The following is a 16,266-nucleotide window of genomic DNA, read 5'->3' as shown; positions in this document are numbered from 1 at the left end:
AGACGATGAAAATTTCTATTCACCATTAAGTTTTAATGGATTTAAAGTGCGCTTTAAATTAATTTTCAAAGATTATAATGGAAATAAAATAAGTTTGTTTGTTAGTTCGATATGTAACTCGCGAACTAAAAATTCAACCATAACAGCAAAGTACATTTTGACGTTGTGTTAGTGATTAACAACTCTTTACACAATGTGTATTTAGTTCATGCAAAGAAAACACGATTTGCATGAGATATCAATGAAAGCCACGAATCAGTTTATATAAAATAATGCCTGATTTGGTTTCAAATTAATTTTTACAAGATATTAATTCAAATAAATACTTTATTGTATTATTGTAAGCATTAAATTTTTTAAAAAAATATGTTGCAATAGCTCATATCTATTTTGTTCTGATTTTGGGCTAGAAATTTACAAGAAGTAAATTTAAGAGCTGAAAATCAAACTCTAACTGTGCTTGCGAAAATAGAAATGACTACTAAATAAATCAGGTATGTGTGTTCCATTGCATTTCTTTATTACTTCACATGGTCCGAATCAGTCCGGAATTAATTCCGAACCAGTCATGTGCAGCATCTTCATTATCACGAAAAGTAGGTTTTGAATATACTGCAGAGTAACCTCCCCTTAGTTGTCAAGACGACAAAACCAGAAAGCGGCAAAATGGCGACCTCAGACGAAGGTGCACCTGGAGATAAACCAAAAAGCAGACGCATATTCATCAACAATATTGATCTATATCAGGGCAAGAATTTATCTAAGGTTGTTGTTTAAGTATTTAGCTTGATTTGTTTTCTGAAACAGTCTGAAATTGATCAGAAAGCGTAAAAAATACGCATTTTTATATCCTGGAAATCATAACATTTCCGTGATTGACTTAAAGCTTTAGATTTTATATTTTGTCAGAGCTAGTCACTAAGAACTTTACAGTATGACAGTGTTATGTTTTCTATAACTTGCCTCGACAACGAGAACCTAAAGATAAATTTTCGAATGTTCTAAATTGTTTGAATTGCGTTTTATTGATAGAAAAAAAACAAAAACATTTTCGCACTCAGAAGTAAAGACGTGTTTGTATATTATTCAGACTGCCACTGTAACATGTTATAGAATGTAAGTTTTAGGTCAGGTTTCTAAGAAGTAATAGAGAATGACAGGTATAAGCGTCTCATTGATGCAACCCACTCCTACAATGTAAGACATCAACCGTGATATTTATTTGTTCCTATTAATTTCATGTAGGTATGGCTCATTGTTATGTTGTTTAAGTTTGCTAGACCTGCTAGCAAGCATCTACCCTAAGCTGCCACTGAATTCAAGCTTTTCAGTAGTCAGTTGGCTCTGACCCCACACCCCAACATAAATTTCAAAGTATCTTAAATGGGGTGGGATGGTTCAGAGGAAACTCAGACTACAGTGTGATAAGTTAGTCATGTACACCTTCCAAATTGTTTGCCATCATGAATTTTGATTAATTACAACAAATTACATGTGTGGGCAACCTGTTAGGTTATTGATTCCAGGTTAGTCAATAAAAAGCAAATATGTGTCGTAATTTCATTAACTTTAATTGTGAATAGTGATTAATTCATGGCACATCAAAAAATTTAATTAATCTGATTCAAGGTTTTAAATTTCTGTACCAAGAACAAATAGATGTACAGGTTGAATTTACCATCTGGAAGCTTCACTGAATAAAACACCAGCAGGCAGTAGGTTCCAGTAACGGATACAGGATTTGTATAAAATGTAAATTTACAATGGTTACTGCAACATAAAACATAGTTTTATGTATATGTTCATAGATATTTTTAGAGACTGGGTAATCATGAGCATTTCTGCATGCAAATAAAAACATTTACATCTCACATAATTGGTAAGTACATGTTTATTTGCTTCCCTTGAATGTGTACAGATTTGAATATTTCAAACATTATCTGATGGAGAATTATGAGATGGACAATAATAACAATTATTAGTCATTTCTCTGTTATTTCAGTACCTGTCTCGATGCGTTGTTGGAGCTTCACTGGAGGAACAAGAGGAAGAGGAAGAGGCTAAATCTACAGATGGTATTGAATCTCCTCGAAAGGAGGGCTGCTATGAAATTGTTGGCACTGTCAGTGACAAGAACTACAAGAAACCAGATTACATAAAGGAATGCATAAGAGTTAGTAGTATGGGATATCTTTAGAGTTCAAAATTTGTGATGAATGTAGCCATGTTTATGATTCAGGTCCAGTCATTTCTCATCATCATACTAGTTATTTACCATCTATTCTTGCTTATAAGTTGAGTCCAACTACAAACTGCACAGACCCAGATATAATGTATTGGAATATCTGGCTCTATGCAGTTAGTTATGAGCAATCAGTAGAACAAGCAACATAAATTCTGATCTGCAGGTGCTTTATGTGATGGTAATCTGTGTCTGTGCTTTTTGCAGTTGGACACCATTTATAAGGGGTATGTGTAATATGTACATATACTGGCAGTTGCAGTGATGTAGAAGAACAATTCACATTGCCTTAGAACAGGACAATATTTCATAAAAAAATTCAATTTGCTATGGATAAATTACCATTTAAACTGTGAGTCATCTTGAATAAAAAGATAACCAATCATCATTTTTGTTGTTAAACATTTTATCAGCAACCTGCTTCTTATTAATAATTGTAAAAATTAAAAAAAATTGCTGGATTAATATAGTAATGTTAGCACCTAACATTTTTCCTAATCTCTTGATTTTGTATTTAACTGATTCCATTATCACTGGGTTTTGTATTTGACTGACCTCATTACCTCTTGATTTTTTATTTGACTGATTTGATTATATCTTTGTTTTTCATTTTGATTGATCCAGAGCAGAACAGAACAAAACAGTTAATAATGAAAATAAATTTCAGGCCACATACCATTATCGCTTGGTTTTGTGTTTGTCTGATCCCATTAATATTACATGTATATCAATCTCAGTCTGTAATTTCTCTTCCACAGTTTGAAAACAGGGATCAACTGTATGAGCATCTGATTGAGTGTGACATCATTATCTTTGACATCAGTGATGATCCAGACCAGATTGATGAGGCTGTATGGGCAGTGTCAGGTAAAAATCATGTTAAATATATACCATTTATATTTTGGCAGTGCCATCAAGTGGAAAATGGATGATATTGTAGGTTTGATACTTTGCCTGTTAGTGTAAATGCTGATATGTTTTGAACTAATTAACGAACACAGTATTTCCTTATATATCATCTTCTGTCATTCATTTCTTCAGACCTTGTCACCTTTTATTATCCCCAGCCTAACAAAGAAATGGGTTTTGTCATCCATCAAACAATTGATATGATCCATTCATTCATCTGTCAGTTGCATTTCCAGAGCATAGTTCTAAAACTGTTGCACTTGCTGCAATGAAGTTTAGTGTACATATTAGTCTACTGGTCCACATGTGCCTTGTGCTGTTCACATTTGTTTGCTTTCAGCATCTTTTTTTTTCCATTTATCCATTCATCTATTTTCTCACTTCTGTTTTCAGGATAACCTCCAAAACCATATATGATATCTTAATGAATCTTGGCTCATGTATCAGATTAGTGGTGTAGACCTTTTGCTGTTCACAATTTTCAGTTTCATTATTTTTTACATTATTTTAACCATTTTTTCTACTCGTCCTTCCATCATTCACTTCTGTTTCTAGAGGAAAATTTGTGATGCCTATTACTTACCTGCATCCTTGGTAAACACATGGCTTGCTTTTGAGGGATCTGTGATCATTCTCCATTCTGGCATCCACATTTTTTCCAGTGACATTTGGTGGCAGCGCTCAGGTTACCTTTTGAAGGCTTCTTAGGAGTGATTATCTTTCATTCTCAATTGGAAAATGGGCATTGTGGCTGATGGAGGCATGAGAACATGTCTTGAGAAGGGTCAGAATGTGCCAAAAGTACCTGCATGGTATATTGACTCTGATAGTTTAGGAGGTAAAAGCACCCAGTTTGGATTGGGGAGAAGGAGAGAGAGACAGAGACAGAATGTTTTTGCATTTTTTGTGTGTTTCATTTATATTTAATTTGCATTCTTTAATGTTTGCATTTCAGGTATCATCTTGATTTTTTGTTGAAGGTCTCTGGAAGTCATTCTGATTTGCTTCCTTTTATTTTTGTTCATTCTATGTGTATTCATCAGGATTTCTATTTGTGATAGTATTGAATGGAGAGAACTTTGGCTTTTATATTTTGTGTTATTAAAAGTTTGCTTTCCTAAAATAAAAATGCATAAAATTCAAAAACCATTATTCAGTTTATTATTAATAAAAATACAACCACAACTGCAATAAATTTATAAGTACATTTGTAGAATAAGTGGCAGCAAATTTTATTTCTTATATTATTTCATTCAAAATTAAATTTTTTATAGATAAGACTAACAATAATATTGTGATATTTGCTAGAACAGTTTAAGTTAGTAGCAAAAAGTTGTTAGTGTAAAGCATACAGAGTTTATTCCTGGATTATCACGCAAAAGTTCTTTAAACTGGAATTTATCAGCAGCCCGAAAGCTGGTTAAATAAATTTCTAATCTTTTCATGAAATACATTTACAGTAAATTTCTTAGGTACCTTACAGAAAATTATTGTAGAAATTAAACTTCTGTTAAACATCCACATGTCTCAGGAGCCCATTTCCTCTTTTTCATAAGGTGGTTGCTTAAGTAGGGTTAAGTTAACTGATCATTTAAGAAATAAGGAGATAAAATTTAGTTTTGACTTCTCAGCTTATGTTGATTCTCAATTGATAATTTTTCATTTCCTCTCATTACCAATATATCTTTCTTTTAGAGCTCCATTCAGATATTGAAAAACTTGATAAGAGCAAAATGTTCATCCTGGTGTCAACAGTTTTGACATGGGCAAAGAGTAAACCACTGGACCCTGTAAGAACCTTTTTATTATTATCCTAACCAAGCAAATTATCTTGGTTTTTTGTCTATTATAACATTTTAGGCTCATATCTATAGTCCTGTTTAAGAAGGGTTGTTACCTCCCTTGCCCGAGTTATCATTATTTGTTAAATCTACTTCCGGCGAGCAACAAATCAGATAAAATGACGTCTAACAAAGGAATCGCTGACCCGTGCTCTTTTGACAAGCTATCAGTTCGTGAATTGAAGGTTTATTTAAGAGCTAGAGGTGCACATGTGTCAGGGAATAAATCTGAATTGATAAGCGTGCTCAAGCACTTGTCAATTTAGGCACGCGTACGCTACATGAAATACAAATAGACGACAAATTGAATGACAACAAACCTCATGCAGAAATATTTTGTACGCCCCTCGGAGAAAAGATTCCGGATCCATGGCTTATGGGATAGTGATTTGACTCATTTGCCATTTTTCAGAACAGAAGATTTGTACAATTATCTTGTATTGAGCAAAATGCAAATGGAACCAACCCCGAAAAAGGAAACTGAGTCCTAAGAAATCTCAAGATATTGTTTAAGAAATTAAAATATGGTGACTTACCTGATAACATTTATGAAACACCAAAGTGCAAAATTGAAAATTTGGATAAGGTGGAACCAATAAATCTGAGCATATTTAATGAGAGGCTTAAGAAAGTTGCTCCACATGCTGCAGTTATTTTAAGCTGTGGTGATAATGGCTTAGACAAAAAGCAGGACATGCCAGTTTTGCATAATATAATTTTTTATACTCAGATAGGGTAAACTTGAAGGAATGTGGTGAACAATTTCAAACTTACTTTCAAATGTTAAAATGTAGTGAAGTAGAAACTGTAATTATTGAAAACTACTAAAGAAAAAGCGAACAGAAGTAACTGGCAGGAAGCTAGGTCAGGCAGGTTGACAAGTTCAAACTTTGGGGTCATCTGCAAACAATGGGATGATACAGAGCCTAAAAGTGCATTGAGGACAGTTATGGGTTACAGCCATTTTGAAACAGCCACAACACGTTGGAGGAAAAGTCACGAAGCAGCAGCCAGACGAGTTTATGCCAAGGACATACAAAAAAAATATAAAAAAATTGAGTTGTATGGAAGTGGTTAAATTGTTTCGCCATACTATCCATACCTTGGAACAAGTCCAGATATAGACTGTTGTGACAAATGTTCAGTTAAAAATGGCTTACTGGAAATAAAATGCCCCTATAAATCATGGGAAATATCACCCATAGAAGCCTGTAATGATAAAACATTTTAAATGTAATATTCTAGTATGGATATGTTTTTCTCTGAATGTATATCAATATTTTCCACGCTTATTTTTTTGTACACATTTCCCTCTGTAATTGCTACTTACACAAAAATAATGTCTGTAAGAAATACGAACTGCATGTAGCGATTTTTCTCTCAGATACATTAGGTTTTGTGTCTGCCATTTTTGCTCCCCAAAATTTTGTGAACAGGCCAATTTTATCTTTATTTATGAAGAGCATGCTAGGAGAGGTAATAAATCAGGGGAGATAACAACCCTTATCAAACAGGGCTATAGGCTCAGATCTTATTTTTGATACATTTATTGAATATTTGTGGCAATCACAGTTGTATATCTCCAATATCAAAATGTGGATTATTGAAATAGTTATTTGATTCTTAATGCTGCAGTTGAGGCAGGTACGACTTGAGAAAACTGTTCATCACTAAGTTGCTGTTTGTATGATCTGAACATATAATAATCTTAACATTATTCAATTTTGGAAGTACTTTAATTTAAATTCATGAAGCTTAGATAATCAAGGTTCTATGGTTCTTGAAGGAACTTTCAGATGCACTGATTTTTGTTTATTGACTGACTTGTATAGGCAGGGGCAAATTGGGCCAGGGTAAAACAATCAACCTTCACAGAGACAAGTCTGTGCAGTGCAGGTTGTTCCTGATACACTATGATTTATTCCAAATTCTAACCCCAGATATTACACTTTGGATAGCTTTAAATGGTTGAGGATATAATTCCAAAGGAAACTGCATTCCTTAGCAACTATAACTTAAATTTTCAGAAAGTTTACATATGTGATTAAATAATTTTGAATTATAAATATCCTTGGTTTAGGTTTTAATTGAAGGATTATGTATACCTGAATTTGAAACTTTTGTCTTTTTGTATTTCAGTTATTATTAGAAAAATAAATACATTAGATTCCAGTAAAACATTTGTTACTGATAAAAAATAACTTAATAATAATAATAATAATAACAAATTTATTATTATTATTATTTTGTTTGTTTGTTTGTTTATTTATTTGTTTGTACATGCCAGATGCCATATTTCACTGACAGTATTCTGTTTTTTGTAGGATGATCCAGAAATCCCATTCACAGAAGATGACTATAGGAGGAGAAAACCACATCCAAACTTCAAAGAGCACATCAGTGCTGAAAAGACTGTGATAAAGATGGGGAAAACTGTAAGTCTGCATCTTAAGAAAAATATTTTTTCTTCTGTTCTCCATTGATCCAAATTGTACAGTTGGGAATACAGTTTATATGATGCATATTTAGCACACATTTTATTTCATAATAATTTTCTTAAACATTAACATGCAGCAAACATGCATACTACCCCCTCCCCCACAAAAAAGAACAGATTATATATTATGTGGTAGTATGTGTTTGATTAATAACAACAAAAGTATTTCTTTTCTTTTATTTGATATGGAGATTGTTATATGATTTACATGAATTTAAATTGGGTGTTATTTCAATTAAAAAAGTAATTTTTGTTGAATCTACCTTGGTGGAAGCTTGACACAGCAACCACTTGGGCATCCATGTGTATATCCATATATATGTCATTATGTCTACCCATACCCCATATTCAGTGTTAAAGGTGTATTAGATTAAGCTGATTGTTAAAGTTGTTTACTTTCTAGCTAAATAAATGACAGGCTGTTATAATTATGAGTCTGTTTTTATTTTTCGTATTGATCAGCTGTTGGTTAAAATAGCAACAAAAATACATGATTCTTATATTTACATTCATCATTACAGCTGTTGGTTAAAATAGCAACAAAAATGCATGATTCTTATATCTACATTAATCATTACAGAACAAAAACAAGCTGATCACTTATGTAATTGCCTCAGCATTGACTTATGGAGCTGAAGAGAGCATTTTCCATTACTTTTTCAAGGTAAATGCATTTATATTTTGCACTAATGTAACAGCATTCATCACAGTGTAGTTACCATGAGAAGGAAATATTGTAGATTTGTACAAATCGTTTAATCCCTCTGGTATATTTATTTTATATTTTAGCATTACAGAATATAAGCTTCACTAAAACTTCAGTATACATGTATAAGTTGCAATTGAAAATAATGTGTACAAATGTCTACATTCATAGCACTAGTCATGGAAGTATACACAAGCCTTTTCAATATATTAATAGGATCTTACACAAATTTTTATTTAAAATGAGATTAGTTAAATGAGTTGAAGATTTCTATTTTTTATGAGCTGTGGTGTGAAATTATTCAGCTATTTCATAAATTTCATTTGGAATGATGACAATGCAAACTTCTGTTTATCAGATAATGAAAAATGCTGAGTTTATTTGACAGAATGGCAGAAAGCATATAGAAATGACTTTGAAATGCATTCCAGTACCTTGGACATGGCTCCATTGTCATATATGACATCTTGATATCATTTGTCACATGGCACGATATTATTATGTGTGTTTTATATGAACAAATTATGGTAATGGGTATAGTAAACTAAATAACACATGTAGTAATATGATAAATTTCCTTGCACAAATTTACAGTATTTTTGGATTTACATATTCTTGCCAATTGTACATTGCGTTTTTTGTATGGAATAGTACTCATATAACCAAGCTTGATAGAACTTGTTCACAGTCTGAAAGTTTCTCACTCTTATTCTCTAAATACACTTAAGTTTTAATTATTGGTGCCAAATCAATAGTTATCAATGTTGTTTACTTTTTATCATCTCTTATTGAAGAAAATGTTTTGGTCAGAGATAGTGTTAAGCAGAATAAATTTTGTGGTGTGTAAGAATTTGATCAGTGATTTACTTTCTTCTCCAAAGTCATTTATCTGAACACTATTTCCAATGCTCTGATATACATTAAATTATGTATGTTGAATGAAATGCCTTTAATTAAAAAAAATAATAGGAAGAATAGAAAATATTAAATTTACATAAAATGCTGTCAGAATTTACCTGTCTCTGATCTTTCTCTAATTCATTTATTTTACATATGTTTATTTTAAACAGAATTGCATGGGTTATGTATGGGTTGTTCTGTTGGGTACTTAGAAAAAGAAAAAGAAACCCATATGTACCATACGTACTCGTTTGTAAATTGGATCCAACTGCAGACTGCACAGAACCAAATCTGCTGTTTCTTATTGTACAGGTAGATCTGGGTCTTTATAGTTTGTTTGGACTAATTAATAGAACAAACAGCATTATGTAATTGTATATCAAGGTCCATATCTTTTCCATTTGAACCTGATTGATATGCAAGTATATACAGTGTTATAGATGTGCATTATATGTTGCACCAGTGATGATTATTTAAGTTAGAAATTTTTAACTTCCATGTGTTAATTATTTTTATATGCTTGTAAACTTTTACAAAAGTTTGCTATAATTGGTACATCATTTTCAAAAGAAATTTTTACTATGTTTCTGTAACATTAATCACTTTGTATATATTTAGAACAGATCTCTCAATATCTATGCTTCTTGCATATCATAAGTTGGTCAGTAAAGAAATACTGGGTGAATGCAATAATTTAAACACTAGATCCTGTGATAGTTTCAAGTTCTCTAAATTCTGCTCTTTAGAAATTTAATTAGTTTTAAAACTTAAAAAAATATTCTCTGTGTGACAGCTACACTAATATTACAGTAAGATTGTTGTACATGTTTCAGGCTGCATGGCATAACAGTTCAGTCATATATTGCTTTGGAAATGGACAAAATGTGGTACCTACAATTCATATCAAAGATCTTGGAGCGTAAGTAATTTTGTATTTATGCATACATATAGGAAATAAATGCATAGTGAAACATAATAATGGATTAGAGCAAGTGGACTGGTGGACAAAGGATAAGGCCAAACTTAATGGCCATTCATCTCAGATAAGACAGGTTTTTAAACCCCGAAATTTAATTTTGAGAAAAAATATATTTTGGCTATTATGCCTGAATTTCTTCAAACTAGTCAAAATATGGAGAGAAGAAAAAGACAAGATACCACTGTATCATTGATTTAAGGTTTTAAAAGCAATAAGTCATTTTGATAAATTTTCTTTTTTTTATAAAGGTATTTTCCAACTTAAATGTTATTTATCCTAGAGTGCAATTAAAAAGCACCCCAAATTCATACCACTTAATCTTACTGTAATGGATGTAAATCCTAAGACAAAACAATTTTTTCTTCAGTTTGAAAAACTTACATGACAAGGGGGTGTTTTGTCAACCTTGATGTACACAATATTTATAAATGACTTGCTGCTACAGTTAGAAAATAGTGGATTTGGAGCAAAGATTGGATCCTTAGCTGTGGGAAATCCAACCCTAGCTGATGATATTTCACTTTTGGCTATATATCCTAGCAATCTACAAAAGCTGTTAGATATAGCATACGACTACAGTAATAAGTGGCGATTCGAGCTTAGTGTTACAAAGTCATACATTATCATTTTTGGACCCCAATACAAGAATTTTATCAATATGAAATGGTATCTTGGCCCGTCATGTTTGCCGGTCACCGATTCGGCAACACACCTGGGTCACCGGATTAACTCAAAGCTGACGTCGCATGACGCAATACTCGATGCATGCAAGAAAGGGAAAAAATCTTTTCACGGTCTGTTTGGTATTGGCATTAAACCGAATGGTTTAAATCCTTTGGTTGCTGCAAATGTAATTAAAAAGGTAATTTTCCCTTCAATGTTTTATGGAAGTGAATTATGGTGTAACATTTCAAAAAGTGACCTCGCTTTATTGGATAAAACTCTGAGGTATTTTGCCAAACATTTACAAGGTTTTCCAATACATACAAGATCAGACATTGCCCTGGGAATGCTAGGATGGACATCAGCGCAGTCCGAAATTGATAGAAGAAAATTGATGTTTTTACACAGATTGTGTTTGATGCCTAACAATGTACATACTAAACGTGTGTTTAACGTTGCGTTATTTCACTTCATTCTGAGCGGATGCATGTCAAGCTGCAGGTTAATTTCAAATTTATATTATACCTCAAAGAAGTTTGACTTGCTCGGGTATCTAACTGATTATTTACATCATTCTGAAATTCCAGATAAACATAATTGGAAAGAAATTGTAAGGTCAAAAATTGTTGGTCTTGAAAATAGCCTCTGGAGAGTTCGTATGTCTAATCAAGCAGATTTTGATAGATTCTCTTCGATACACGAATACTTACGACCTGCCTCAGTGTGGCAGTCGGCTAAAACTAGACAACACACTAAGGTATTTACATATGTAGCTAAACTATGGGCTGCTGTTCCACAAACACAGCTTGATATGTGTATTAGATGTGGGAATGTTTATACAGACTTGATACTTCATTGTTGTGTTAGTTGTCCTTATATGTCGAACTTTCGAAATTCTTTCTGGGATTTCCTTACTGATAAATTTCCCCTGAGCCTGCACATTACGTTATTTAATGCAGAAGATGAGCTGCAACTACAATATCTTTTAGGTAAAAGGTTACCATCAGGAGTAATCGACAAAGAAAACTCCAAGCTATTCGTCCTGTATGCAGCATACTTTGTCATGCAGTGTGCAGCTATCTTCTGTAAATAAGGTACTGAAACTTGCAACTTATGAGTTGACGAACACTTTGTTGATTGATATTGTGTAAGAATTTGTATTCCAATATAGAAAATTTTTTTTTTTTTTTTTTTTTTTTTTTTTTATATTTATTGATTGTATTCAGATGATTTATTCTTATATCATGTAATCTTCCATGGAAGGAAATAAAGATGATGATGATGATGAGGATCACCCCATGTCACAGCAGTGGTAACAAGCTATTGTTCAGCGACAAAGTTAATAAACTTTAGTAAACCACTGTGATTTCTTTTATATTGTTATTGATATGTGCATATTTTATTATTTCTCCAGTCTGAAAATTAAAATAAAGGTAATTCAAGATGATTTAGTCCTCAGGCAGAATTGTTGTGAGACTTAAAACATAAATATAATACTTAAACCAGGCACTTTTTGCATACAATTACTTATGTTCTTGTTTATTCTTAAACAAATATTAGGATAAGGTTTTATCTTATTAATTTGTTACCATATCTCATTCTTCCCAATTACTTCTGAGCCATATTTCTACTGGTATCTTATTAACTCTGATTGTTCCACATGGTTAAAAGTGTGCCTATTACTTGTATGTTTCATTGGTATTTTTAGGTGATACTGCATTGTGGTAGATCATAATGACTGCAGTGTGGTCGTTCATAATGACCTAGTATTATATAAAAAGACATAAACTCACTCAGTATTGATAAAGGTATTAAGCACTCTGCCATCATATATTGAAATACTCATTGTTTACCCAGAAAGGAATTAATGCAATCTAAATAAGGAACAGTAGGTTTCTTAATAAGGAACAACTAAAATGTTTGTAATTTCAATATGATGTTCATTCATCTGTAAATTTTGTCAAGTTGGTCGTGTTTAGCGCATTGCTTGGATTATAATTATTGGATTTGTGAAGTGTTAATACGGTTTTAGCTTTATGATACTGTATGCCATGAAAAGAGAGGAGAGGATATATTGGCTGATGTTAAATATGCCCCTTTTATTCTGTGACATTAACCCAAACCAATTAAAGCCTGAGGCCACACTTGAAAAGGAAGGGGAGGTTAAACCTTTCCTTCAGTCTGATTTAGGCATTAATCAGTTATGGCTAATTATTCTATGAAATATACATGGTATAAAGGAAATGAAAAAATCTTAGGGTAGGGTAGCATTTATTCTGAGTACTTAACACATTTCAGATTCCTAAATTGAATCTGGGTTGCTACACAAATGGTACATATCTGTCTGTTACTAATTTTGTTTCCACATTTTAGGTCAAATTGTTCACAATCTTCAGTTATCATATTTTGTGAATGGCTTGCAATTAGGGTGAGGAAGAACCCTTTTGATGTGGGGGGGTCAAAACGTCAAATGCCAAGGTCACCTTGAAAGAAGAAAAATGGTTCCTGTTTAAGTTCTCCACTATCAACAGTTTAAACATATTATGGCTGGCTTGCACTTGGGATATGAAAAATTGCTATCAATAATTTTAGGGTCAACAGTTTAAAGGTTAAGGTCACTATGACTGCATGAAGTCATAGTTTCCACATAAGAAAATTAGTTCTGCTTCACATACCCAGACTACATTTTGTGGATAGCTTTCACGGGGGGGGTGGGGGGGTAAGGAAGAAGCTTGGTTTTGGGGTCAAAAGGACAAAGTTCAAGAATAAAAATAGTTTCTGCATATTAACATAGTTTTATATCACAAATTTGGACCTAAATTTGAGGATGATGTCAGAGCTTGAAATAAGTGGGATTCTCCTGTTTGTCGGCTAGTAGATTTCCTGTTTGACCAGTAGGTTTCATAATATCAGTAGTCCAGTGGCTAGTAAATCTTGATATTTGTCTGACATAATTTTGGGGGGCCCCGAGTGGTCTAAAGCGCTATTCGTTACGGATGGCTGCCATCTCACCTCTGTGTGGGTTCAAGTCTCGGATTCGGCCAATGTGGGTATGTGAGAAAGCTTGCCAGTAGCTTCTTGTGGGTTGGTGGTTCTTTCCGGGGATTTCCCGGGTTCTTCCTCCACCATTAATACTGGCCACCATGTATAGCCTATCTTGTGCTGAAAAATGGTGTTAAACCCTACAACAACAACAACAACTGACATAATTTTGTGATAAGGAATAATGTAGATTCAGCAAGACAAGTAAATTTCTCAATTTACTGGTCCTTCTTGCTGCAAAGAAAGTTATGTTAAATTCAAGGCCTGGACTTGCATTTGGTGTTAGGAATCATTCCATCAATTTAGGGGTCAAAAGGTTAAAAGACAAGGTCACTTTTACTGTGGAAAGAAATATAGTTTCTGCACATTAATTTCAGCTTTCAACCATGTTACCAAATATTTGTTGATGACTTACACATTCAATATGAAAGAAGCCTGTTGTTTTCTTTTGGAGAAAGTCAAAGTCCATTGTCACTTTCAATGCAAGATCAGAAATGTTTAAGTAATAAGTTTAGTACCTTTACCAAAGTTGCTAAGATATGCACTTAAGATATGGAAGAGGCCTCTTGATTTTGAATGAATCAGTCATGGTAAGGGTCACTGTGGCTTAAAGAAAACTGGATTTTGCAGAATAATTTTTGTTCCAGAGTAAGTTCCTTGACCATGCTTTGTGGATGGCTTGCACTGACATTAAAAATGAACCCCACTTCTTCAGGGGTTTCAAAAGTTAGAGTTTATGGTCATGGTAAGACTAATAAGAAAATAATGATTTTTGCACATTAAATTCAGTTCAAGATTGCATACCTTGACTAAAGTTCAAGGTCATACAGACTTCTTGGTCATTAATCACCCAACTCAAACATACTGTTCTGTTGCCTTCATAAAGGATTATTAACCACAGGGCAAGTATATAAAGTGTCATTTACAGAACTCTTGTTTGGAGTGGAGGAGAATATAGCAAAATACTATTTAGCTCATCTGTGTATAACTGTTTAATGGGGGAACCCCAGGTGTCTGTGACACTTGCCTTTATAGATCACTGAATCCTACCTCTATCCATGTGAGTTTGAGTCTTGGTTCAGCAAACGTGGTGTGTGAGAAAGCTTGCCAGTAGCTTCCTTTGGGTCAGATGCTCTTCCAGGATTTTCCCGGGTTCTAACCCCCACCGAATATTTTGGCCACTATCTTTAGCCTATCATGTGCTGAAAAATGGTGCTAACTCCATAGCAACAACCCATAGCAACAACAACTCTATCTAATGTCTAAAACTAGTTCATTGTTTGTGGTGAAAATGCTTATGCTGAAAATAATATGAATATTTTACTCAACTTCAGACAAGTGTGTTGTGTTTTCATTGTAAAAGATAAATATGAAGGCAATATAAAGTCAGTTGGAAAAATACTGTATTAGTATGACTTGATGTCATGCATGTAATAAATCCGCCCAGGGTTTCATGGACATGTCTTCTGATGAAATTTATATAAATATAAATTTGAAAAGAGGTAGTTACAATTATCTACAGTTAACTTAATTGCATGTTTTATTAGTGATCATTTATGCATGTTTTGATAAGGAGTCATCAAGTTTCTTATTTAGTCTGCATTATTACATGCTGAGCTAATATAAAAAAAGACTTTAAGTTGGACTGGATAAACATAAACTCTGAAATAACTTAATGTTAGACCCAAGATAAGAATAACATATTATTGGAATAGTAAATTTTGCTAAGAATTTAATATAAACCCAATCATTTTTCAGGATTATTCAGAATATTGCAGACAGCAGACCGAAAGTGAGGTATCTCATAGCCAAAGATGACTCAAACAACACACTGGAGGAAATTGTCAAGGTATATGATCATAAATCTCTGGTTTTGTATTCTGGGGCCCAGTCCAACAATATTTACTTGTATTTGACTCTTAAGTTCATGTATGCTTCTTTCTTAATGAAGTGTCAAATTGTTGTCTTTTGCTAAATCAATCAGGTAACATCATGGAGTCAATTCTTTTGGTGCATCTGTCATGATGTTCTTTGATAGTGTCCGCACTGAACAAAATTCATTTTTTAAATCAACCGATATATGCACATACATATACACCAGGCAATAGTTTTAATGCAATATTTCTTTCAACAGCTTTTTTTTTTTATCACAGCCTTTTCACATCTATTTCTTTATGTTATTGTCTACTTGTATGTGCATCTGTCTGTTTGTATCTCCATTATCAATCATGAATTCTCTGTGCAGCATCTTATATCTTCATGGTCTGAGCTTTTATCAGTGTCTTAATCTCTCTTAATTGGAACAGTTTGATAGTTTATTTGATAGAAATAGTTTTAAAGCATTGAATTAGAAGGTGTTAAGTTCACTGATTTCAGATTATCTAAGGGGATTAGAAAACATTCTTCTTATCAACTGAGGATTTTGCAATAACACTATTTATAAATGAAATTGAAAAAATCAGCTGAATGATTTCTGTAATTTTTCCT

The 16,266-nt window shown here is 32.9% G+C and overlaps 1 protein-coding gene across 1 annotated transcript in view; it reads left to right on the top strand.

Annotated features, from left to right (window-relative positions):
- The first annotated feature begins 646 nt into the window (after positions 1 to 646).
- LOC149805029 (adenylate kinase 7-like) overlaps positions 647 to 16,266 on the top strand; it is a 44,988-nt gene continuing 29,368 nt past the window's right edge. The window contains exons 1-8 of the mRNA XM_089946718.1: positions 647 to 765; positions 2,003 to 2,173; positions 3,001 to 3,109; positions 4,847 to 4,941; positions 7,317 to 7,427; positions 8,070 to 8,153; positions 9,929 to 10,014; positions 15,538 to 15,628. Coding sequence (XP_089802844.1) covers positions 667 to 765; positions 2,003 to 2,173; positions 3,001 to 3,109; positions 4,847 to 4,941; positions 7,317 to 7,427; positions 8,070 to 8,153; positions 9,929 to 10,014; positions 15,538 to 15,628 — 846 coding nt within the window. The 5' untranslated portion in view covers positions 647 to 666. The remainder of the gene's footprint in view (positions 766 to 2,002; positions 2,174 to 3,000; positions 3,110 to 4,846; positions 4,942 to 7,316; positions 7,428 to 8,069; positions 8,154 to 9,928; positions 10,015 to 15,537; positions 15,629 to 16,266) is intronic.

This window comes from Sinohyriopsis cumingii, chromosome 2, assembly GCF_028554795.1.
Source record: "Sinohyriopsis cumingii isolate HCF-2022 chromosome 2, ASM2855479v2, whole genome shotgun sequence".
Taxonomy (NCBI): domain Eukaryota; kingdom Metazoa; phylum Mollusca; class Bivalvia; order Unionida; family Unionidae; genus Sinohyriopsis; species Sinohyriopsis cumingii.
This window is presented reverse-complemented; position numbering and strand designations above follow the sequence as displayed.